At 49.3% G+C, this 24,942-nt stretch overlaps 2 protein-coding genes across 2 annotated transcripts in view; both read left to right on the top strand.

Annotated features, from left to right (window-relative positions):
* Positions 1-241: 241 nt before the first annotated feature.
* On the top strand, positions 242-4,542 carry Rplp0 (ribosomal protein lateral stalk subunit P0). The gene is made up of 7 exons (XM_036171999.1): positions 242-325; positions 587-688; positions 1,714-1,977; positions 2,081-2,227; positions 2,331-2,516; positions 3,374-3,514; positions 4,307-4,542. Exons 2-7 carry the CDS (start codon positions 635-637, stop codon positions 4,466-4,468), a joined length of 954 nt encoding a protein of 317 aa, XP_036027892.1. The 5' UTR covers positions 242-325; positions 587-634; the 3' UTR covers positions 4,469-4,542.
* A 1,746-nt stretch (positions 4,543-6,288) lies between these two features.
* The window catches only part of Gcn1 (GCN1 activator of EIF2AK4), a 63,419-nt gene continuing 44,765 nt past the window's right edge, over positions 6,289-24,942 (top strand). Inside the window, exons 1-14 of the mRNA XM_036171701.1 lie at positions 6,289-6,326; positions 12,799-12,901; positions 16,349-16,412; positions 16,925-17,056; positions 17,604-17,712; positions 20,438-20,536; positions 20,623-20,757; positions 21,420-21,488; positions 21,614-21,722; positions 22,335-22,409; positions 22,850-22,978; positions 23,552-23,602; positions 23,902-24,000; positions 24,241-24,414. Coding sequence (XP_036027594.1) covers positions 6,309-6,326; positions 12,799-12,901; positions 16,349-16,412; positions 16,925-17,056; positions 17,604-17,712; positions 20,438-20,536; positions 20,623-20,757; positions 21,420-21,488; positions 21,614-21,722; positions 22,335-22,409; positions 22,850-22,978; positions 23,552-23,602; positions 23,902-24,000; positions 24,241-24,414 — 1,366 coding nt within the window. The 5' untranslated portion in view covers positions 6,289-6,308. The remainder of the gene's footprint in view (positions 6,327-12,798; positions 12,902-16,348; positions 16,413-16,924; positions 17,057-17,603; positions 17,713-20,437; positions 20,537-20,622; positions 20,758-21,419; positions 21,489-21,613; positions 21,723-22,334; positions 22,410-22,849; positions 22,979-23,551; positions 23,603-23,901; positions 24,001-24,240; positions 24,415-24,942) is intronic.

Genomic DNA, 24,942 nt, shown 5'->3' with positions numbered 1-24,942 from the left:
TTGAATGGAAGAATAAGACATTTCCCAACACTCAGTTTGCTGTACTAGTTCGGTGACGCTGCAAGTCGGCTCCAGCCCAGCAGAGGGCAGCAGCGGCGGGAGCTCACCTCCAATGTAGCGGGGTGCAGTCCTTACTTACCCTACTTGCTGGAGTGGCAGCAGGTGTCACCCAATGGCTGCCTAGATTTGTTTGGTGAGGCGGGACCGTTGATGGCGCCAGCCAATAGGGATGGACGTCGTCGTCGGCAAACGAGGCCGTCCACTGCCCATATAAAAGGCACGCGCGGGCGCGCCGCCCTTCTCTCGCCAGGCGTCCTCCTTAGAGGTTACGGTCTTCCGCGTGTCTTTGTGGGAGGGCGGCAGGAGCATGCGGACCCCGGGGTCGGGAGCGGTGGGCTCGGGGCGCCGTTAGGGAGACCCGGGACCGGGCCGCCCCGTCCCGCCTGCGGCCTCGCCCGCGCAGTTGGCGGCGGCGGCGGTCTCGGGCCCAGCTCCCGCGTGGCCGGCTCGGCCTAGGCCTCGGGCCGGGGACTGGGTGTCGGGGCGGCCGGGCTGACGCTCGCTGCCCTCTCCCTTCTCTCCACAGTGACATCGTCTTTAAACCCTGCGTGGCAATCCCTGACGCACCGCCGTGATGCCCAGGGAAGACAGGGCGACCTGGAAGTCCAACTACTTCCTTAAGATCATCGTAAGTGCCGAGCGGGCCGCGGACGGGGAGCCGCTTCCGCCCCGGGCTCTTAACTGGGCGGGCGGGCGGGCGGGCGGGCGGTCAGCCTGTCGGGCGCTTCCACAGCATTAACGCTGTCCGGAGAGACTCTGTCGTCCTGGGTTCCCGGTGTGGCTTCCCTGGTGGAGAACCAGCCCCTGTAGCGAGTGGCTCTCCGTGTAGAACCCCTGCCGTCTGCAAAGACGGAGGGTGACTCATTGTAAGGCGGCATGCTGCACGCCAGAGACCGGCCCGTCGAGCTGGTGTCCAGTGACTTACCACAAAAGGCCGCTGAAGCGGTTCCTAATCAGATCTGCTGCCAGCCTGTGTAGGCATTAGCTTGTGTTTCAGTCTCCTTTACTCACCATTGCAAGTTTTGGACACAAGATCTTTGGGTACCGTAACTTGTATATTCACAACATCAATTCCCCATATGGCTCTGCAATAGGTTTTTTTTTTTTTTTTTCCCTGCGCTGTAACACTTGTCTTTTTGGTCAGTCAACCAGGCATGCCTTATTTAAAAATTAGAAATACAACTTTTTGAGGTAGGGCTTCCCCATGTAGCTCAGGCTGGCCTGGAATTAGCAATTAATTAGGCCTCAACCAGCATGGCAGGTATGTGCCACCACACCCAGCTAAAAGGTAATGTTTGGCTACCTCTCAGAAGTTTAGTTTGTACCACTCGTAACCAGCAAGAAGTCGGGATCAAATGTGACTGTGTTAAGCTCAGGTGGCTGACCCCTAGTAAGAAGTGTCAGTTTAACTTTGGAAGCATGAAAGAAGAGTGGGGAAGGGATTTGGTTTCTGCTATTGTTTTTTGTTTCCTCTCAACTTTGATTTTTTTGTTTTTGGAGACTGTTTCTTTGTGTAGCTTTGCGCCTTTCCTGGAACTCACTTGGTAGCCCAGGCTGGCCTCGAACTCACAAAGATCCGCCTGCCTCTGCCTCTAAAGGCGTGCACCACCACCACCCAGCTCAACTTTGATTTCTTTCTGGTTTGTTTTATAGCAACTTTTGGATGATTACCCAAAATGCTTCATTGTGGGAGCAGACAATGTAGGCTCCAAGCAGATGCAGCAGATCCGCATGTCCCTTCGAGGGAAGGCTGTGGTGCTGATGGGCAAGAACACCATGATGCGCAAGGCCATCCGTGGGCACCTGGAAAACAACCCAGCTCTGGAGAAACTGTTGCCTCATATCCGGGGTAATGTGGGCTTTGTGTTCACCAAGGAGGACCTCACTGAGATTAGGGACATGCTGCTGGCCAATAAGGTAAGGGGGAGAATCAGGCTGGATGATGTAGTCAGTGGAGTTTATCAGATCCTCGTGTTTATCAGTAGAGAGACCTCACTGTCAATGTCTTTGTTCTGTTCAGGTGCCTGCTGCTGCCCGTGCTGGTGCCATCGCCCCGTGTGAGGTCACTGTGCCAGCCCAGAACACTGGTCTGGGGCCCGAGAAGACCTCCTTCTTCCAGGCTTTGGGCATCACCACTAAAATCTCCAGGGGTACCATTGAAATTCTGGTGAGTAGACCAGCTTGACATTGAGAGGGCTGGTCATTTGGAGGCTGTGGCCTGCTCATTGTATGTCCAGATGGTAACTGCCTGATGTCCTCTTGTTCCCCAGAGTGATGTGCAGCTGATAAAGACTGGAGACAAAGTAGGTGCCAGCGAAGCCACACTGCTGAACATGCTGAACATCTCCCCCTTCTCCTTTGGGCTGATCATCCAGCAGGTGTTTGACAATGGCAGCATTTACAACCCGGAAGTGCTGGACATCACAGAGCAGACTCTGCACTCCCGCTTCCTGGAGGTATGCCCCCTGCTCCTTCCCCCTAAATGCTGGGAGCATGACAGACACTGGTGTGTGCCAAGCATCTTAAACAGCCTGTCCATTTTCTCATCTGCAAAAATGGAAATCTGAAGGAGGGGGTGCTGGGCACCCATGTAGCCCTGGCTGTCCTGGAACTCGCTGTGTAGACTAGGCTGGCCTCAAACTCAGATGCTTCTGCCTCCCTGAGTGCTGGGATTAAAGCCATGATAGAACCACTCCACTTTTTGACATCAAGTCATCATTTAAGGAAGTTTTTTTCCCTTAAGTGAACAAGATACTGGAATTACATACCTTTTTAGATTTAGCTATTTTAGTTTCTTAATTAAAATTTTTTTGAGTTTAGTATTTGTATAATTTCTATTCCTCCAACTCCTACCACGCCTGCTTCAATCACGTTAAGATTTGAAAGATACACTGAGTGGGTCTAAGCATTTGCACTGTATTGTGAGTTGGAAGTAACAGTCCTCATACACCTGCAGGAGGATGTGTAGAGTATGCAGTGTCACACCAGTTTACATGTAAAGGACTTGAACTGGATTCAGGAATCTGAAGTGGGTCTTGGGCCCCAATCCAAGGGATAACTGTACTACAAGTAGCTCTATTTATAAGTTTGCTTATTGGCAAGTTACATCTGAAGTAGTTTTGTCTGATAGTGCTCAGTAACTATTTTAACAGTTTAGATTAAAACAACAGTAATGGTGTATGGAACGCCCAGGTTTGGAGTAAGGTAAACATAAACTGATGGGTCTGGCCTTCAGGAGCATCTGGTGTGAGAAGGCTTGGAGACTGAAGGTGTGAGCTAAATGTCATTTTTTTGTTTCTCCTCTCTCATGTAGGGCGTCCGAAATGTTGCCAGTGTTTGTCTGCAGATTGGTTACCCGACTGTTGCCTCAGTGCCACACTCTATCATCAATGGGTACAAGCGGGTTCTGGCTTTGTCTGTGGAGACTGACTACACCTTCCCACTTGCTGAAAAGGTAAAGACATTCTTCCAGGAACATAGTGGTTTGACATCAGGTGACAAATGGCAGGCTGCTGAGTTAGTTCAAATTCCATTCTTTTAGCAATAGGTACCTTTAGGTGAGACAGGGTGTAGAGTAGCCAAAGCTGGTCTTAAACTGTGTAGTTGGAGGACCTTGGATCCAAATGCCAAGATTATAAGTGTTTGCACCACCAGGTTTGGGCTTATTTTACTAGTGTTGGGGCTTCCCTGCTAGGAGAGCACTCTACCAACCGAGGTATTAATACATCCTCAGCACACTTTTGATTTGATACTGGCTGGCCTGGAACTTTTTGGTCTCACAGAGATCTACTTGCCTCTCTCTGCCTCAGTGCTGGGATTGAAGGTGTGGTCCACCACCGTTCACCCCAGTACAGTTTTAATTTAGGAGTTCACTTTTGAAAGCAGGGTGTGGAAGTGTATGCCCATAGTTCTATCATTGCTGTTTGAGTCTGCCCTGAATGATGCGTATATAGTGGGGTCCTTTCTTAATAAAAGGGGGGGGGTGTTAAATGTGGCTTTTAGAGATGGGGGACAAGGGTCTGCATGTTCTCACATTAAAAATGACAGACCCCAAAGAGTTTAAGAGCTGGCCCAAGTTTCTGCCCACCCCAAAGACTATACTTAAGCCCTCCTGATTGGGTTACTTCTACACAGGAAAGCTTGACTGGCCAGGACCTTCCTTGTTAGGTGGGAGATACCCAAAGGCAGGAAGGGAGTGGGTGGTTTGAGACTGGAAGATCACATTGACCATCTTTTCTTCTTCAAGGTCAAGGCCTTCTTGGCTGATCCATCTGCCTTTGCGGCTGCTGCCCCTGTGGCTGCCGCCACCACTGCTGCTCCTGCTGCTGCTGCTGCCCCAGCCAAGGCTGAAGCCAAGGAAGAGTCGGAGGAATCAGATGAGGATATGGGATTTGGTCTCTTTGACTAATCCCCTCAAAACAACCAACTCAGCCAGCTTACTTTGAGAAACATGGAAATAAATAAAAGCTACTTCTGTTAGAATTGCCTGGATTTATTTTGTATCCACAGGTTTAGGAAACTGAAAGAAAGGGTTAAAAACAAAAACCAGGTTGGGGATTTGGCTCAGTGGTAGAGCACTAGGCAAGTGCAAGGCCCTGGGTTCAATCCTCAGCTCCAAAAAATACTGTGTTTGGTATGATACTCTGTTGGCATCATCCTTGTTCCTAAATTATTTTTGAGACCTGGTCTCTCACCTTTAGCCCAGGCTAGCCTTGGACACAGATTTTTGTGCCTCTTTTGAGTGCTGGGATTAAAGGTGTATGCCACCAAGCCTGGCCTTTTTTTTCTTACAGTAGTTTCCCTTACCCATGGGGGATATATTAAGGGGGGTGTATTCGAAGATCACCAATTACAAATACCAACCCAATACAGTTGAACCTTTATCCAAGAACTGGTCTCTGGATTTAATAGGATATCAAAGCTAGTGGGTGTAAAGGTTTATAAGCGCTGGGTCTGAACGCCAAGGACTCGGGCTGAGGGACCAGGGTGGCTCATGTCTGGAACCCCAGCCCGTAGGCTGAGGCAGGAGTAAAATGCTGGATTTGAGCTAAGGGTGGCTAACAGGTTGAAATGCAAGTTCCAGTTTGAGAGTCACAGTTTTGGTGAAGTTTACATGTACCTCAGGAGCTACATCAGTCAGGGATTGAGCTCCTCAGGCTATGATGGTATCTTGGGGTTAGGTACTGTAACCTGGGTTTGGTGCAGAAATGGATCCTCCTGCTTCACCTAGATGGGTGCAGAAGTTAGTCACTGCTGTGTGTTTGGCACTGGTGAATTATGTATTTTAATTGTCCAGTTGGATGGGGGTGTAGAATACAGAGGGTTGACTACTGTTTTTCCAAGTACATTAAGATGGAATAAAATTAAATTGGGCTTGCTTGAATACAGAGACAATTGATAACTGGCCACTAAGCAGGTAGTGTATACAGATCAGGTTCTAGTTGGTAGGGTGCAAGGCCTTCCCAAAAAGGCTTATTCACTACGGACCTGTATAGTTAACTTGTTTTAACTACGTGTCAACAGTTTGAAAGCCACTGCTGAGGGCCAACCTCCATTCCTCTAAAGGAGTAGTTTGATATCAGTTCATACAGGCATTCAGTAAATGTCAAGTCTGTCTGGAGAAGCTCAGGATTTTTGAAACTGGCTGGAGATCTAATTCATATACCGTATTGGTATTAGTTATGAAGTTTGTGGCTTATTCACTACGGACCTGTATAGTTAACTTGTTTTAACTACGTGTCAACAGTTTGAAAGCCACTGCTGAGGGCCAACAGGTAGCCTGGAGACCGCGTTCTCTAAAGCATACAGGGTCCAAGTAAAAATTAAATCTCCAAAGACACGGAACTCTTCCTTACTCCTGCCCCCAGTACGGCTCAGACTGCGCAGCACTTGCCCAGCCATCCCTGCCCCTCATCCACGTGTTCTAACCTCCAAGTCCTCTCTGGGCTGCAGGACCGGACACTAGCTCTCGGGGTTCAGTTCCCGGAGCCCAGGAAGCGGCATTTAGTGGCTCCGCCGAAGAGGGTGTCGGGGCTGGATCCGGGATCCCCGACGAAGCGGCAGCTGCAGGGAGGGCGTCTGTCTCCCCTGAGGTCAGGCTGCGATAAGCCTGCACGCCCGGGCTCCAGCGCAGCGACCTGGCAGCGGCCGCCCTCCCGCCCGGGGGCGCCAGGCGTCGCCTTGCCGCGTGGGCCCCCTCCATGACCCGGAAGCGCTCCGGAAGCGGTTCCGGAGTGGGCGCCGGCAGGATGGCGGCGGACACGCAGGTGAGGCGGGCGGCCGCGGGGCCAACGCGGCGGATGGCGGGGCCGGAGCGCGGGCGGCGGTGGCGGGAGCGCCGGCTCCGAGGTTGCGGGGCTGGCGGCGGCCGAGGCCGCAGGGAGAGGCGGCGGGCGGCGGGCGCCCCACAGCTGGAGGCGCGGCTCGGCCCGGGCGAGCACAGCGACCCTGGCTGGGCTCGAGGAGTCCGGGGCTTCGGCTTGGCTCCGGGGCAGCTGGCGCCCGGCTGGGCCTGCTCCCGCCCGGGCGGTGGCAGAGCTCCCCCTCCGAGTGTGCCACGGTTTTCCTGAGCCCCGTGACCGTGAGCCGCGGGGCCGTGCAGAGTCCCGTGTCCCCCCCCCACCGCCCCGTGCGGCCACCTAGCATTGTAGCCTTTATGTCCACACGGGTTTGGAGTTGTCTCTGCTCGTTGATTTCTCGGAGGCAGGCGATAGATGACATCACCCCTCGAAAGTTTCAGTCTTTTTATATGTAAAATGCTGTTGGAATGTTACCTATTCCATAGGGTCGTTGGGGAGATTTCCCGAGGCGAGGTCGTAGGGCTCCGTGTAGTTCGGTTGCTGTTACTGGGTCCCTTCCCCTAGGAGGAGTTTTGTCACCTTTGGGTGTTAACAACACCTGTGGGTACCGTTGCAGTTCAGGGAGCAGTTGAAGACACCCCCCTTCTTCCATTCCAGCCCCTCCTGTAGCCTCGTGGAAGGATGAAAAGATATAAATGGAAAAAAGAAACTTTGTCTCCTTATTCCACCCCCGTCTCCACAACTTAAATAAAAAAAAAAAAAATGTAGATCAAGCTGCCATTGAACTTGGAGCCATCCTGCCCATGCCTTCCAAGTGCCGAGGTTACCCTGCCTGGCAGAAACTGGTATATAAAAGACAGTTTGAGTCTCTGGGGTGAGGGGTGAGATTAATTGATTTTTATGTTTGAGCCTTGAGGCTGACTCAAGAGGGCCCATTTAACCTGAACATTCAAAAGATATTTTGCAAGGGTCTCCTGTAGAAGGGGCTGGTAATTTTTTTAGAGCTGTGTCCTAGTGAATCCTAAGAAGTAAAACTTTTTAGTGTTTCTAGAAGATCGAATGTTTAACATTAATACTCACGGGTAAAAGAATCGTCTCTCCAGCCAGGTGGTGGTGGTGGTGGTGGTGGTGGTGGTGGTGGTGGTGGTGGTGGTGGTGGTGCAGGTGGTGCATGGCTTTAATCTCAGCACTCAGGAGGCGAGGCAAGTGGATCTCTGTAAGTTCAAGGCCAGCCTGGTCTACAGAGCAAGTTCCAGGACAGCCAGGGGCTACACAGAGAAACCCTGTCTTGAAAAACAAAACAAAAAACAAACAAAAACCAGAATCTTCTCACTAGAGTAGTGTTCAGTAGGTAACTCTTGGCCATGTTATCAAAATAGCCATAAGGCTTACTTAAGTTAATCAAAATTATATAAAATTAAAAATTCTTAAGCACGTTTTAGTATTCACATGTGACCAGTGGCTGGTGTACTGGACAGACTAGGAGAGCATTTCTGTCCTTTTGGAAAATTCTCTTTCTTGGTCAGTACTATCTACAGTGCTGTCTGTGAACTTGGAAGGCATGGCTGCCGATCTTTCTAGCATCCAGTATGACTCCTAAAGGGTCTTAGTATTCTTCTCCTTGGTTTTGTTGTGAAGAGATTTCCAGGGGTTACTGACTTCATATTTCCTTTTGCCATGCTGAGGATCCAGCCCTGGACTTCCTGCATGCTAGGCAAGGGCTTTATTACAAGCTACACTCTCAGCCTCTCCATTTCTGATTAAGAAGAGCCTCGACTTCTTTTTCAAATATGAAAAGTTCTTTGATATGTGAGAGAAAATATAATCACGAATTTAATGCTATGTTATTGACAGTGTAGTGGCACATGGTTTTAGTCCCAGCATTTGGGAGGTAGAGGCAGGTGGATCTCTGTAAATTCCAGGCCATCCAGGGCTGCAGTGTGAGACCTTTTCTCGAAAAGAAAGAAAATTGGTGGTGGCAAAGCTCACCTTTAATCCCAGCACTCGGGAGGCAGAGGTAGGCGGTCTCTGAGTTTGAGGCCAGCCTGGTCTCCAGATTGAGTTCTAGGACAGCCAGGGTTACACAGAGAAACCTTGTCTCAGAAAAAAGAAAAAGAAAAAGAGAAAAACAAAACAAAACAAGCCCCCAAAGGAGTTTAATCTTACGGTATTGTAAGGCGGAGGGTAGTCTATAGGGTGAAAGTGTTTGCTCTGTGCAAGCCTGAGGGATTGCTAGATCCCTGGGTAGAAGGAGAACTGGTTCCTGAAAGTTATCCTCTGACCCCCCCCCCCCCCCCCGCTTTTCTGGCCGGTGGGTGATTCAGTGGTAGAACACTTGCCTAATATTCATTAGCCCCTACGTGTCATCCTTAGCACCTCTCGTACAGGATGTTGTCGGGCTGAGGTCATGGCTCAGTGATAGAATGTGTGTCTGACATGTACAAAGCCTTGTGTTTGATCCCCAGTACCACAGAAGCAAACCCAATAAATAGATGAGGGGGATGGAGAACACAGGCAATAGCAGCAAACTTTTGGAAGCCCGAAAGTGACTATAAGAGATACAGATTTGCTGGGCATTGGTGGCCTATGACTTTAATCCCAGCACTGGAGAGGCAGAGGCAGGTGGATCTTTTGAGTTCAAGGCCAGCTTGGTCTACAAAGCAAGTTCCAGGACAGCCAGGGCTACCCAGAGAAACCCTGTCTCAAACAAACAAACAAACAAACAAACAAAAAGAAGACGAAGAAATGAGAGATGCAGATTTTTGAACACCAAGGAAGTGAGTCCTAATCCATCAGCTGGGAAACTCGGGAATCATCCTGAGGTCCTCTGCAGAATCTCTGAAAGGTATAGTTGATGGGGTCAGCTAACATGGGAGTGAGGGGGACTGGGTTAAGGAGAGTTTGAACCCTAGGTTTAAATGCTGTCAGATTCCCAGATTTTCCACTCTGGCAAGAAACTAAAGTTTTCCCTCTGGTGACCATAAACTCATCTAAGATCAGTCTTCAAGGAAATTGTTAGCAGTCATCGGAGAGACTTTCCCCCAAGTAGATGAATATTTCTAGACCAGAGGACTCAGCACAATGGATAAAATAGACTCACAACAAAGCATATTACTATGAAATTTCAGAATCTTAAAAAGAAGCTTCTAGAAAGAAAAACCAGGTGTCCTCCAAAAGATCAGAGTCGGCATTCCTATAATCCCAACACAGGAGGATTGGAGTTGGAGGCCAGCCTAGGTACACAGTGAGACCCTGTCTGAACACAACAAGCGTTATGATGCCTTCACAACCACAGCTAAAGGTTAGTATTCAGTGGAGAAGTCCAGTAGCTTCAGGATTCTGAAGGGAAAGGATTTCAGTATAGAATTCTGGGTCTTGACAAACTTGAATGTTGATGCTAGAACCTTTTCACACTGCGCGAACTCTCTGAAATGAAGGGTGTGCTTCGCACAGACACTGAGGTACACTTGATGGTAGTTTTACACCTTGTAGATGGTCACCTGCCAAATTGGAGTAAGACAGACAATCCAGAAACTCCTTCAGGAGAAAGGACAGAATTTTCTGGAATGAAGACACACAACTAAGAGTCTGAGTTGAATAATGAATAAGAGTAGGCTAAACAAGGCAAACAGGCGATTGTGGATAGGGCAATTATTAACTCCAGAGAAGCAGTGCTGGGCAGGATGAGGAGCACAGGTCATTAAGTGGAGGTGTCTACTGTTTGTGCACAGTGGGAACACTGACCACCCAGCTGGCACCTCTTACAAAACTGAGGACTGCTGTTGTTGGGATGGAGAGAGTGTGGTGGGGTCAGAGGATGGCGGCCAAGTGGCGGTAAAGCAGAGAAGTCAAGAGTCCCAGTGTGAGGAAGCCTCCATATTTGGGGATACGAAGGTGACTACTGAAGTGCTGGCTAGGCTCAGGCGTGGGGGACGGACCTAGAATTCCTGGGTTGTGTGCCTATGTGAAAGTAAAACCAATAACACCTAAAATAACCAAAGCAAGGCCAAGTGTGGTGCACACCTTTACTCCCAGCACTTAGTGGGCAGGCACATCTCTGAGTTCAAGGCCAGCCTCATGTATATAGTGAGTTCCAGGACAGCTAGGGCTATGAAGAGAGACCTTGTCTCAAGAAAACCAAACCAAACCAACAAACAAAAGAACACTCCCAAAAATATCAAAGCAAGAAATGGTTTATGTACAAGTTTGGATGCCATTGTCTTCGTTGCCAAGAGAATTATAGCAGGATGCCTCAGTGGGTAGACCCCTTGCAGCAAGACCTGATGACCAAGCCCAGGAACCAGCACCCACTTGTGGAACTCCTCCAGGTTCTTCCCTAATTTCCACACTCGTAAACACCCTTCTCCAAAATAAAAGTGGAAAGAAAGGCTTTGTTCTGTGTCTCTGCACCCTTGACTCATGTTACTAATTTGGGCTTCCTTTGAAGCACCCCCAAAGAAACCCCCCACCCCGACTTCAGACTTAATTGCCTGGTGGACCTGCAGCCTGCTCACGGGAACTTTGCATCTGCTGCTCAGGAGCAGGTTTTCCCAGGGCTCTGAGAATGTTCACAAACTGCCCGAAGCAAGAGACTGCAACTGTGCTAACTCAGATGTGGAAGGCTGTGGGCATGTTGGTGTCCCTTTATAGACCTGTTTGGTTTCAGGTTTGGATTTGAGAACACAGGTGCTGTGGCCATTGGCTCTGCTTGAAGTACAGCAGTCTTAGTACACAATGTTGTGCTTTCCATCTGGGGTGAGTGCTCTTCACTGCGTCAGGTAGATAAACTGGAGATTAGAGCTGACACGTTTGACTTGGTTTCCTCAGCTAGTGAGAGCAGAGCTCTGTGTGTGCTTCTGTTCTGTCAGAATGGCGTGTGTACTAGCGTTCTCCTCTGGGAGGTTGGGGTGTGACTGTGGGAAGGGAGAGCATGCTGGGCACATAGTCCTTAGATTTGGACTCTTCCCCACCCCCACCCAACTTAGTTTGTCTCAGTCTTATCCATAGTTCTTAAATTTACTTAATCTTGAATCAGAAATCAACACTTTCAGTTTTGATTAGTTCTAGATCTCTGCCTAACTAAAATAATTGTCCATTTCCTGGGATCTTATTCAGGTTTTGTTTTGTTTTTGTTTTCAGAATTTTTGAGGTGTAGTTTACATGTGAAAAAAGTTCCACTATTCATTTATTTATTTGAAACAGGATCTCTTTATGTAGAGTAGGCAGGCAGGCAGGCAGGTAGGCCGGCCTTGAATTTACAGAGATTCTCCTACCTCCTGCTGTGATGAAAGGCATGTGCTACCACGTCTGGATTGTACTGTCTTTTTTTTTTTTTTTTTTTTTTTTTTTTGGTTTTTCTATGTAGCTTTGTACCTTTCCTGGAACTAGCTCTGTAGACCAGGCTGGCCTCAAACTGTACTTACTGTCTTTTTAGAAGAAACTTACTTGTTCTGTTAGAGTATATCTTGGTCTTGATCATGTCCACCTCAGTGCTCCCTCTCATTCCTCAAGTACCCCAATACACATTCATGCTCACTTAAACAAATTTTATTCTATTTCATGTGTATGTGTTAGTGCGTGTATGTATGTATGTACATATGTACGTACTTACGTGCACTCTGTGTTCCTGGTGTCTGCAGAGACCAGAAGAGGGTGTTAGATCCCCTAGAACTGGAGTTAGAGGTGTTTGTGAGCTGCTGTGGGTACTGGGAATTCAGCCGTCTGCAAGAGCAGCAAGTGCTCTTAAACTCTGAGCCGTCTCTCCAGCCCTTCCCCCCCCTTTCAAAATACATTTACTTATTTAAAGTGTGTATATATGTGCGCATGAGTGTACTTTTGTGTACCCGTGCCGTATTGTGTGTGTGTAGGTTGTGGAAGTCCGTTTTCTCCTTTACCGAATGGGTCCTCGGCTTTGGTATTTGGTCCAGTTAGTGCTGCCTACATGCTCATGGCTGTGGGGCCACACGCTGGAGCTGGGGCAGCCTACCAGTGGTCACATCCCTTAAGTACAGTGGCGCCTCCTCCCTTAGCAGCCATCAACCAAGGGTAACATTTGGGGTGTTTCTGAAAGGATACTTTCTGTCTAGAGAGTTTTTGGATTTTGCCTTGCCTTGCCTACATTTGAGAAAGGTATGTTGACTGGATTAAAGTAGTGCATCTAAACCATGCCCCTTGTCCCTGGAGACTTGACAGTGTCTGGAGACTTGATTGTCACAACTGGGGCAGGAGGAGAATCGGCTACTACTGGCTGCAACTAATGGGCAGAGCTGAGAAATACTGCTAAATCCCCGTAGTGCACAGAGGCAGCTTCCTATGACAAGTAATTATGCAGCCCAGCTGTCAGGAATGCGGCCGTTCTGCTGTGTGCACACTCTGCGCGCACACCCTCATTGTTCGTGGTCTGACCGATGACATTTTCTGTTGGCTTTGGTCTTCACAGGTTTCCGAGACACTAAAGCGTTTTGCTGTGAAGGTAACTACAGCCAGTGTAAAAGAGCGGAGAGAGATTCTCAGTGAGCTGGGGAGATGCATCGCTGGAAAAGGTGTGTATTTGCCCTCCACCTGCGGTACTGAAAATCAGCTGTACTCTCTCATCTTCCCCTTCATGACTTCTGCCTTCACTTTTTTTTTAAATAATGTGTTTTAAAACAGTTGAAACGGTTGGGTCAGTGCGGATAGGTGCCTGAGTTATTTAGAGTTTTAACCATATTGATTTCAAATCTTTCTTAAAGATACACCAATCTTCCCGGGCAGTGGTGATGGTGCACGCCTTTAATCTTAGCACTCAGGAGGCAGAGGCAGGTGGATCTCTGAGTTTGAGGCCAGCCTGGTCTACAGAGTGAGTTCCAGGACAGCCAGAGCTACACAGTGAAACCCTGTCTCAAAAAAACTGAAGGAAAAAAAATACACCAGTCTTTCTTGGGCATTACACTGGGCACACAGACATTTTCTTTTGATCCAAGACATTTCTTTGTATGTCTACAGAAGTAAGAAAATGGTAGCAGGTTGTTGGCTAGTTAAGGACCCTAAGATCTGTTAAGCTTGAGAGATCCATTGCCTGGTGGTGGTGGTACACGCCTTTAGTCCCAGCACTTGGGAGGCAGAGGCAGGCAGATTTCTGTGAGTTCGAGGCCAGCCTGGTCTGCAGCGCAAGATCCAGGACAGGCACCAAAACTACACAGAGAAACCCTGTCTCGAAAAACCAAAAAAAAAAATCAAGAGATCCATGTTGTCTAAAGCTCTCTGAGAACATTCACTACAGGTGTTTGAATTTTACTAAACTGTGTGTGTGTGTGTGTGTGTGTGTGTGTGTGTGTGTGTGTGTGAGTGAGAGAGAGAGAGAGAGAGAGAGAGAGAGAGAGAGAGAGAGAGAGAGAAGGACTCCGTATAATGGCCTTGAACTGCCACTTACCTTTCTTAGCACTTGGTACTGGATTACAGGTGTGCACTACCACACCGAATTTAAACAAATGGGCTGACTGGCCAGCCGGCCTTCCATCCCTCCTTCCCCCCTAAGTCAGGGTCTCACTGGATGGAGCCAGCTGGCTTTAGCTCACGACTCTTCCCTTGCTGCATCCTCCCGGGTGCTGAGATTACAGGGTGAGCTATGGCACCTGCCTTTTCCTCTCATGGTCTCACCTGCTGCTTCGAACCTGCTGTTGCCTGGGTAACAGCCAAGCTTGTGAAAACTGTAAGTGGAGTTAGTTGCTGAGCTTCTGAGCTGTCCTCCTGTGTGTCAGTGCTGTAGTGTATAATTTTATGCTTCCTTGGAGGTCATCCATGGTGATTTATCCGCAAGGCTCTAGTTAGTGAAGGTCGTCGTGTGATGACACCAAATGTGCACGTGTATGGAGCCATAATGGTTGAATTCCCCTGCACAGTAACTGCCAAATCCTACATCCTGCTCCCCCACTTTATGGAGCAGGTTTGACTTGTATGTCTTGAGTTTGTGAAGCACTCTGAATCTTTTGAGGGTGATTGTGCTTTTCTGGCACCCTGCAGTTCTGCAGTTGGGAGTGAGTTGTAAAGTGCTGGGGTGTGAAAGTGCAGCCTCCTCCTCTAGCAGAGCTGTCATCCTATGTTCTCTAACACGCTGAGCCCGAGTCGAACATGAAGCTAGAGCTGTCTCTATAGGGTTGGTGTGAGGGTAAATGAAACATCTGCAGGTGTTCACCGTGAGTGTGGCAGTGGCACACTTGCAGCGTGTGTTCCCTGTCATCATTGCTGCTGTGTCAGCCTGCCTCTGCCTCTGTGACTGCTTTCCTTAGAGCTCTCCAGGGGCTGGCTCTCTGTACCACATTTGTTTCCTCTCCATCCTCTGGGCACCTGAAATGGGAAACGCCAAGAACGTTTCCCGGGCTTGATGTTCCCAGTCCAGTGTCTCTGTTGACTGCATGCTCTGGTCTGGCAGGTCGTGCTTGTCCCGTTGACTCTCCAGCACTCAGGGCACCTTGTTGAGCCCAGTCACCCCTCTGGCTGGCCTCCCTGGGTTTCTGTTGTTCACTTTCTTCCTTGTAAGGTGGATTTCACAGCAGGGCCTGCCCGCCTTGTGGGGATGGCATGCATTAATGTATGGGAAGTGCTTTGAACAGCCCTGAGTGCCAGGTGTTCTCAGTCCACTCTTCTTACCGTCTTTCTTGTTGTTAATCCCATTCAGCACCTGCTTCCCTCTGCATTTCCTGTAGTTGACTAATCCCTTGGCAAAGTTAGACTTTCAGAAACCACCTAGTTACAGATGCTTTTCCCTTGCTGGCTCCTCATGGTACCTTGAACTGTGTAGACCAGGCTGGCCTCGAACTCACAGAAATCAACCTGCTTCTGTCTCCCTGAGTGCTGGGATTAAAGGCGTGCATCACCATGCCCAGCTTATGATACTTGAATTTTTCATTTTAATTTTTTTAAATTATTATTTTGTGTGAGCCCTGTGTGTTTTGTTTTGTTTTGTTTTGTTTTGTTTTGTTTTGTTATTGAGACAGGGTTTTTGTGTTGCCCAGGCTGGCCTCTGGGATCAAGCAATCCTGAGTAGCTGGGAGGTACTACAGGCATGTGCCATCACACCTGGCTTAGCTTTCTGTCTGTCTATCTGCTTATTTATTTTTGGGACAGAGTCTTACCCTGTAGCTGGTGGACCTAGAACTTTGCTATGTAGCAGGCTGGCCTTGAACTCATAGAGATCCTCTTGCTGCTGCTGGGATTAAAGGCATGTGTTGCCACATCTGGCCTTTTTGCTGATTTTTTTTTTAAACTATTTATCTTTATTTTATTTATTTATTTTTAAAGATTTATTTATTAATTATGTATACAGCATGTATGACTGCAGGCCAGAAGAGGGCACCAGATCTCATTACAGATGGTTGTGAGCCACCATGTGGTTGCTGGGAATTGAACTCAGGACCTCTGGAAAAGCAGTCAATGCTCTTAACCTCTGAGCCATCTCTCTAGTCCTATCTTTATTTTTTATGTGCATTGGTGTATGCATGTATGTCTGTCTGTGTGAGTGTGCCAGATCTTAGAGTTACAGACAGTTGTTAGTTGCCATATGGGTGCTGGGAATTGAACCCAGATCCTTTGGTTAGAAGCAGTTGGTGCTCTTAACCACTGAACCATCATTCCAGCCCCCTTTCTGCTGATTTTTAGACCACTTATCAGACAGTGCATGAGCAGATACCTGCCGAGTGATCATCAACTAAACAGCACAGGGTGAAGCCGATGCTGAAGTCAGGAAGCAGAGCAGCTGTAACCTACTGGTCCTCTGCTCTGTAGAGACAGGGAAAATATCGAGGTCTGTGTGTGCTTCTTCAGTGTCGTTGGCTTATCAAGTGGCAATGCTACTCTGAGCTTTTCTGGACCATGGGTTTTGATACTGCTTTTTTCTCCTTGGGATTTTACCTTGAAGATTCGGGGCTTACTGGGGTGTCTGACAGAAGGCCCAGTGTAAGCAGATGCTCACACTGCGTGTTGCTGAGTTTCTGTGTAAACTTTGCTTTCAGATCTGCCAGAGGGAACAGTAAAGGGGCTCTGCAAGTTATTCTGCCTGACTCTGCATCGATACAGGTGAATCCCATCAGAGACCCAGTGTCGAGAATGTGTCGTACAGGGAAAGGGGGTAGGGTAGTGGGTAGAGCCCAGCTGTTAGAGCCAGACTTCTTAGGTCTAACTACTGGATCCTGGGCAAGTTACTTAACCTCTCTGTGCCCCAGTTTCCTCACTGCAGAAGGGAGATGATGCCATTACACACCCCATGGGTGATCGTTAGTGTGAAGGCCTGGGATGGTACCTACCTCCGTGATAGCTCAGCATGTGTATGCAGTCATTAGTTGTGCCTAGTTTGAAGTCATGGGGCATCTATCATTCTGCCCTTCTTGTCATCCTCTGCTCTTATCAGCTACTTTCAGAACTCCAGGGCAAGGTGGATTTAGTTTATCTAGTTTATTTCTATCACCCAGGATGCACTGGAATAGAGTACCATCAATTTTTCCCCAGGAAGACCAGTGCTTGGCTTAAGCAGGCCTGCCTGTGCCGAGCTCACCCGTCGTTCACCTCCCCTTCCTCCCCTCCTGCTCTAGAGATGCGGCCTCTCGCAGAGCTCTGCAGGCAGCCATCCAGCAGCTGGCTGAGGCCCAGCCAGAGGCCACAGCTAAGAACCTCCTGAACTCTCTTCAGTCTTCGGGTGTCGGCTCCAAAGCAGGGGCTCCAAGGTAAGAGCTGAAGGCCGTGGGCCTCCAGGGATTTGTGGAGTCCCACTCAGGTAGGCTTGTGCAAATGAGCAGGTGTGAGCACACCTGGCTCTTACCCTTTGCACTCCAAGTGACACTGAGAGCCTATCTGTGTGGAAAGAGGAACCAGGTTAGTAGAGAAAATGGCTTTTCCTGAGGAGCAGGGCTGAGAGTCAGTGGGCCCAAGGCACTGGATGGGTAAAGCCAGATTCATTCATTCATTCATTCATTTATTCATTTAAAAGTTATGTGTATGAGTGTTTTGTCTGCTTGTATGTCTGTGCGCCATGTGCATGCCTGATACTCAGAGACACCAGAGGAAGGTGTCAGGTCCCTTGGAACAGACAACTGGGAACTGCCATGTGGTTTCTGGGAGAATTACCAGGTCCTTTGGGAGGACAAACAGCGCTCTTAACTTCTGAGCTGTCTCCAGCCTCATCTTGTTTTTATTGTTGCAAATGTCAAGGGAGGTTCATGTGCTCTGCATGCCTCAGGATGTTCCTTTGCCTCTCTCCATTCCCCTTTGCAGCAAGAGCAGTGGTTCAGCCGCCCTGCTGGCTCTGACCTGGACCTGCCTTCTAGTACGCATTGTGTTTCCCCTGAAAGCTAAGCGGCAAGGAGACATCTGGAACAAGCTGGTAGGTTCCCTTGTCTGGAGCTGTGAGGTCAGCTTCATGCAGTTGTATGTTTAGGCATTTCTTGCATGCCAAGTGCTCTCACAGGTTGAAGTGGTCCAGCGGTATGTGTTTGGTGGTGGTGTAAGTCAGCAGGAGTCACATGTCTGTTCGATAATGTTCCCAAGCTTCTCTGGGTCAGGCATGATACTAGGCATTGGGTGCAGAGATGAGTGAGACGTGTGGGCCCTGCCTTCAGGAGAGGCCAGACTCGGGAAATAACTAAAAGGAGGGATGCCAGAAGACACAGAGATGTAGATCAGTAATGCAGATCGTGTCATTTTCTGGCTGCTGTCTTGGTCATCTAATTCCCTTCTCTCTTTCTACGCCTGCTCCTTGTACAGTTTGTTCTTCTTCCCAGCTGGCTGCTATCCAGAGATGGCCTGGTAGGCTGGGCTGGCAGGTTCTCTTGGATATCTAAGTAGTGTAGGTCAGGGGAGTGGTTGATGGTTCTGGAGGAGTCTTGAGGGTGGTGTTGTGGATCTAAGTTTTGGCCATGAGATTTGACAGAGCCACTTACCTCCCTCCCTTAGAGAGGTGTTTTAGAGAGATTCGCAATGGCCATAAACACTGCAGTGTGTAGTGCATGCATGTAGACGTAATGACTAGTAGCATTAGAAAGCTGAAGTCATCTTAAGGTGAAGCAGCCAGACAGTCAGGCAGACAGATGGCCTTGTTCCTGGTTTTTTGCCTAGCACACTTTTGGGACAGCTGTGGAGTGGCCTTCAGCAGTGGATTAGTGGTGAATTGGAGTGCTGACACTTCTGGGAGCCCTTATGCTGGAGCTGGTGTGAGTTCGACCCGGGAGCCCTCTACAAAGTGTGGGCTTTTGTTGTTAGCGAATGGCCTTTTATTAGGGTGGTTACTGGTGGCTGAGGTCTCTGGCTTATCTCCATTGAGTTCTTAGAGCTGTAACCTGTGCTGTCAGTCAGCTTGGTGAGTGTTGTGTTATAGGACAGAATGCAGCAGGAGCGTGTGACTAGAGTCTGGGCTTCCTTTGATTCTCTTGTCCATTATATACATAATTCAGCCATTTCCTGGCTGGCACTGTGCTAAAAGCTGGCGCTGCTGTGTGAATAAAGCTGAGAAACCTTTTGCATCTGTGGAGCTTATGCACTGTTGAAGAAGATGGAGATACAGGTATAGAGTCTGGTGCAGTGCTAAAGAAAAGCAGGGTGGAGGGGAGAGTGTGTGGCTGAGGGTGTTGGGAGCAAGGCTTCTGTGAGGAGAGGGGACTCTTGAGCAAGGGCTGGAACATCCCAGAGAGGGAACCCTGATACGATTCTGAATGTGATACTGGCAAGCTTGTTTAATTATAGACATCTTCAACAAGTATAGAAGGATATGCTATCAGCAGAGTAGATAAGGATATAATCGTATAGAAGGATGTAACTGTCTCTAGCACTGTGGTCCCTGTGTTACTAGTGTTTGTGACTATAGAAATGTTTTCTGTGGATCTGACTATTTTTGGTGCCAGTGCTAGAGATTTAACCAGGGCCTTGACTGGCCTGGAACTCACAGAAATCCACCTGCCTCTTCCTCTTAAGTGCTGGGATTAAAGGTGTGTGCCATCATGCTCAGTCACCTTACTTCGTACAGTGCTTAGCACAGTATCTGCTGGTTAGTCATTGTTCATTAAGTATCTGTGGCCTTTTATTTGTTTAAGATTTTTCTGCTGGGTGATGGTAGTGCATACCTTTAATCTCAGCACTGGGGAAGCAGAGGCAGGCAGATCTCTCTGAGTTTGAGACCAGCCTGGTCTATAGAGCTAGTTCTAGGACAGCCAAGGCTACCAAAGAAACCTTGTCTCAACAGCCCCCCACCCCCAAAGGTATTCTTTTGTTGTTTTTGAGACAGCATCTCATTGTGTAGCTTTATCTTTCCTCAAACTCACTGTGTAGAACAGACTGACCTGGAACTCACTAAAATCTGGTGCTTCTGCCTCCTGAGTCCTGGGATCAAAGGTGTCCGCCATGCTTGGCTGTAGGATTTGGTCCTTAATGAAGACAAGTCTAGGCAGATAAGTACATTAACTAGGATCTCTGTTCCTAAATGGCGGCGGTCTTACTGACGAATGTTTATTGTGTCTTTTTAAAATTTTTTATTATTGAGGGTGAACTTCAGGCTTCGTGGATGCTATGTTCTGAGCTACATCTTCATCTGTGTCTTTATTTGTTCAATAGTTTTCTCTCCCTGAGCTATAAGGTGCAAAAGTTCACCTTGTTCTCCTTGTGTATGCTTTGGCTCATAGTAGGTGTTTAACAAATATTTATTAAATAAACACATGAATGAAGGATATTAGGTAAAAGACGGGATTTAGGGGGCTGGAGAGATGGCTCAGCTCTTGGGGAAGACTTGGGTTTGATTCCCAGCACCCACATGGTGGTTCACAACTCTCTGTAACCCCAGTTCCAGGGAATCTGATAGCCTTTTCTGACCTCCAAGGATACTGTATATCTTCAGTGTGCAGACATACAGATAGACAAACAACCCTAAAAAGAGAAGGGGCAGATTTAGGACAAGGGGTTGGTAGAGAGAAGAGGGTTGCGTTCGAGTAGGGTGGAGATGCAGCTGGGATCTGGAAGGCCTGATGGATGTCTGTGGCAGGCTGTGAGGGTCGTAGGAGACTTCTAAGTCATAGGGTGCTGTGAAGTCGTGTCCTGATTTGAGCATTTCCTTGCCCCGGCAGGTGGAGGTGCAGTGTCTGCTGCTGCTGGAGGTGCTGGGGGGCTCCCACAAGCATGCTGTGGATGGTGCGATGAAGAAGCTCACCAGACTGTGGAAGGAGGTGAGTGGAGCTGGTGGGCGGTAGGAGGCGTGCCTTTTCTGTGCCTCTGCTGCCGTCTGACTCACCGCCTTCTGCTCCCTCCTCAGAACCCTGGGCTGGTGGAGCAGTACTTCTCAGCTATCCTTAGCTTAGAACCCAGCCAAAACTATGCTGGCATGCTGGGGCTGCTGGTGCAGTTCTGCACGAATCACAAAGAGATGGACGTGGTCAGTCAGCACAAGGCAAGTGTCCAGCGTACTGACACTGGATCTGCTGCATTGGGGTCTAGGGGGAAGGAGCGGAAGCCTGCTTTGTCCTTGTGGCCTGCAGCTGTAGCCTATGTGGATCCTGGTATAGCACTGGGTGAGACTTTACTGTTCACCTCTGTGGGCAGCTCCCATGCACCAAGCACTGTGCAGGAGCTGGGGATGCAGCGGTGAGCAGAGGATGTGATCTTTGTGAAACTGAATCAGAGGACTCTGACACGAGACAGATGGTCACCTAGTTAATTGTATCTGATAAGTGTGACAAAGAAGATATGCAATATGGGTATCTGACTTGGACTGTGGGTCTGGGAATGTGTCCCTGTAATGAAGGGACTTAGGGAGTAAAGCGAAGTTGGCCAGTAAGGAGGTGAGGCAGAACATTTTGGGCACAGAGCAAGTAGGAAGGAGCATGGAGAAGGCAAGTGGGGTTCATCTGTCGGGGTGAATGAGAGCTTTCAGGTACCGCCAGCTGTGAGCAGGCAGGGCTGTGAAAGCCCTGCCAAGGTCTTTGAACTTTGTCCCGGGAGCCATGGAAAAGACTGCTCCCCACCTTTCAGTGACGAGCATGGGAGGGTGGAAAGCCATGGGAAGTGGGTCCACTGCCTAATCCTGAAGTTTTGGGACCTCGTGTCCTGTAGAGTGCCCTGCTGGATTTCTACGTGAAGAACATTCTCATGTGCAAAGTGAAGCCTCCGAAGTATTTGTTGGTGAGTGGATTGCACACCTACCACCCAGACAGTATCAAATCCTGGTTTAAATTCTGGACACCCTCCTGCTCTTTACTCTCACTCTTTCCCATGAGGCCCGGGTGCTTGACTCTTTATCTTCGTAGGACAACTGTGCCCCCTTGCTCCGGTTCATGTCCCACTCGGAGTTTAAAGACCTGATTCTGCCCACCATACAAAAGTCCTTGCTGAGGAGCCCGGAGAACGTTATTGAAAGTAGGTTCCTGCTGAAGAGGTGGGTGGGAGGGGTGTGCCGCCTGAGCAGCTCTGTTCCTTTGGCTTGGCAGCAGGAGCATCATGTGTTCTGAGTGTGAGATGTGCTCACTGTTACCTGGTGAGAGCCATGTTGAAGGTCATGGGCCTTTTAAATTTTATTTGTGTGTGTGTGTGCATGCCTGACCGAGTGCATGTCCCACAGAATCTAGAAGTGGGCATCAGATCCCCTGGAAACTAGAGTTCCAGGCAGTTGTGAGCTGGCTGATGTTGGTCCTGGAAAAGCAACGGGTGCTCTTTCCTGCTGAGCCATTACTCCAGCCCATCAGGTGCTGCTAGAAGACTGGGAAAGTATCCGCTTAGATTACTGGCTATATATATTATGGACGCTGGAGACCGCTGAGATTCAGAACCTTGTCTCAAGACAGTTTGCACTGATTGGTGTGAAGAGCAGAACTTTGGCTCAAGGGGGTGAAGACTTGTGGCCTTGCAGAGGTGAAGGGCGGTCATGTCACTGTGGCACTAACCAGCAGACTCCGGGCAGTGTTTGCTGGGGAGTGGGGCAGAGTGGGCACTGACACTGACACTGAGGATCACTGCTTTCTGTCCCCTTAGCCATCTCCAGTCTGCTGGCATCAGTGACACTTGATCTCAGCCAGTATGCCCTGGACATTGTGAAAGGCTTGGCGAGTGAGTATGCTGACCCCTCTGTCTGCGGCCCCTTGATGCACCTGAGCTATGGTCGGATTGGGTAGTTTTCGTTGAAAAGGGGGTGGGGAATATCTTATGTTAGAAATAAGCTTTAGTGTCAACAAGACAACTCCTTGGTTAAAGGTGGTTTCTGACGCGTGTGCCAACTCAAGTGCAGTCCTGGAAACCACATGATTAAAGGAGAGAGCCTACTCCCACACATTGTTCTCTGACCTGTCCATGCGTGCTGTGGCAACCACCCTCCCCCCAGACATAACTAACTAAATGTTAAAAGTGAAAAAAGAAAAAGAAACAAGGCTTTAACCACCCACGGCGAGGGGTTTCTTTGCTGAGATTGTTGATGGGGAGGTGGGAGAGCTGGGACTGCTGTCTGCACGCTCAGCTGCTGCAGCCTCTGAGCGGTGACTCTGTGTGTCCAGATCAGCTCAAGTCCAACAGCCCCCGCCTGATGGACGAAGCTGTGCTGGCAGTGCGCAACCTGGCCCGCCAGTGCAGTGACTCCTCCGCCATTGAGGGCCTGGCCAAGCACCTGTTCGCAATCCTCGGAGGTGAGCAGGCCTTCCCGACAGCAGGTGACACACCGCCGGTGACACACGGCGGATGTGCCCCAGCCTTGGCACCGGGCTCTAGGGGATCTTGACTCTGAGTCTGCTCCAGGAGAAGCTGTTGATGAGGCACACCCACGTGTGGCAGGAGCACACCGTGGCTGTAGAGGTGGCGGTGCCAGTGGTTCTAGGAAGGTGCTTTTGTGTGCACGGGAGACACAAGGAAAGACATGAAGATGTTAATGGTGCCTTTGAGTAGTGGGGACACAGTGATAGAGCTCATTTTTCTCTTTGTATTTCCTGTTTCTTATATTTTCTCTAAGAATGTGGTACTTTTGTTTGTTTGGTGTTTCTCTGTGTAGTTCTGCCTGTCCTGAAACTCACTCTGTAGCCCAGGCTGGCCTTGAACTCACAGAGATCCACCTGCTCTGCCTCCTGAGTGCTGGGATGTAATACTTTTAGTCAGAAAACAAATGGCTCCAAAGGCTGTTTTAAACCCAGCTTCACACCAGAAAGGTTGCTTCGGGAGTCTACATGTGTGTCATGAAGTGAGGCCAACATGTTATTTCCTCACAGGCTCAGAAGGCAAGCTAACTGTCGTAGCCCAGAAGATGAGCGTCCTTTCAGGTAGGGGTTCCTCCCGGGGTTGTAGCAGTGTAATGTGCTATGGTAATGGGGAGGTTTAATGTAACTGTCAGGTAAGGCCAGTCCCTGGAATCCCAATGCCCAGCTGTGTTGGCTGTGCCAGCTGGCCTCAGGACTCTCAAGGAGAGGCTGGAAGAAAGTTGAAGGACTGTCTATGATGGCCAGTGGAAAGTGTGGCTGCTGGGGCACCCAGCAGAGGTCTGTGACAATGGCTGCGGCAGGAGGCTTGTCTGCTGTGGCTTTGTGCAGGGGAGGGGCCAACCAGAGAATCTGCTTTTCAGGGATTGGAAGCCTCAGTCATCATGTGGTATCTGGGCCTTCTAGTCAAGTCCTGAATGGGTCAGTGGCTGAGCTGTTCATCCCGTTCCTCCAGCAGGAAGGTAATTCCTTGTGGCATGGGGAGCATGCAGTTTGGACCCATTCTTGACCATGGTTTCTCAGTCAGCCTTCTAAAAGGCTTTCTGAAGGCACACCTCCTTGAGTTAGCAGGGCTGGGAATTGTCTGAAGTGTCACTGCTTCCTCCCCTGGGACTCCTGCGGCTTGCCTTCTCGCACTGCTTGCAGTGCTAGGCTATGGTTATAAGACGTCAGACCGACTGGACTTGTGCCGCTTGCCCTAGTGCACGAAGGCACCTTGGTCCACGCTGTCTCCGTCCTGGCGCTCTGGTGCAACCGCTTCACTACAGAAGTGCCCAAGAAGCTCACTGACTGGTTCAAGAAGGTTTTCAGCCTTAAAACCTCCACCTCTGCAGTGAGGCACGCCTACCTGCAGTGCATGCTGGCCTCCTTCCGAGGTAAGATGCCCAGGCCTCCACGGAAGGATCACTGAGCCAGCCGGTGGGCATGCTCACCATCAGGGTCTTCTCTTCTGGCTCACTGACTGTGCCTCACTGTCTTCTGAGTCATCCTCCCAGTCTTCACAGTAGTGACCTCTTCCCTTGTTTGATGGTTGGTTGTTTGTGTTTCGAGACAGGGTTTCTCTGTGTAGCTCTGGCTCTCTTGGAACTCACTCTGTAGACCAGGCTGGCCTCGAACTCACAGAGATCCACCTGCCTCTGCCTCCTGCGTGCTGGGATTAAAGGAGTGTGCTATCATGTGTGGATCCCTTGTTGGATTTTATTCAGAAAGGACCTACAATCAGAACCTGTTGTTGTACTGGGATCATGAATTTAAAAGGTCAATGCTGTGTAAACCTGGTTGATTTTGAACCCTTTAAAAAATGGCCACTTCCATCTCTTCTGTGCTAAACACAGCTACTGACTTTGGCAGGGATGGCCGTCTCCACCCCAAACAGCCAGGGGAAATTTGATCTCTCTACTGAA

This window comes from Onychomys torridus, chromosome 22 (genome assembly GCF_903995425.1).
Source record: "Onychomys torridus chromosome 22, mOncTor1.1, whole genome shotgun sequence".
In the NCBI taxonomy this organism is placed as follows: Eukaryota; Metazoa; Chordata; class Mammalia; order Rodentia; family Cricetidae; genus Onychomys; species Onychomys torridus.
This window is presented reverse-complemented; position numbering and strand designations above follow the sequence as displayed.

Coding starts and splice junctions, on each gene's coding strand:
- Rplp0 (XM_036171999.1), top strand. CDS start 635: ATGCCCAGGGAAGACAGGGCGACCTGGAAGTCCAACTACTTCCTTAAG. Junction 689..1,713: donor ACTACTTCCTTAAGATCATC/GTAAGTGCCGAG, acceptor TTTGTTTTATAG/CAACTTTTGGATGATTACCC. Junction 2,228..2,330: donor GGGGTACCATTGAAATTCTG/GTGAGTAGACCA, acceptor CTTGTTCCCCAG/AGTGATGTGCAGCTGATAAA.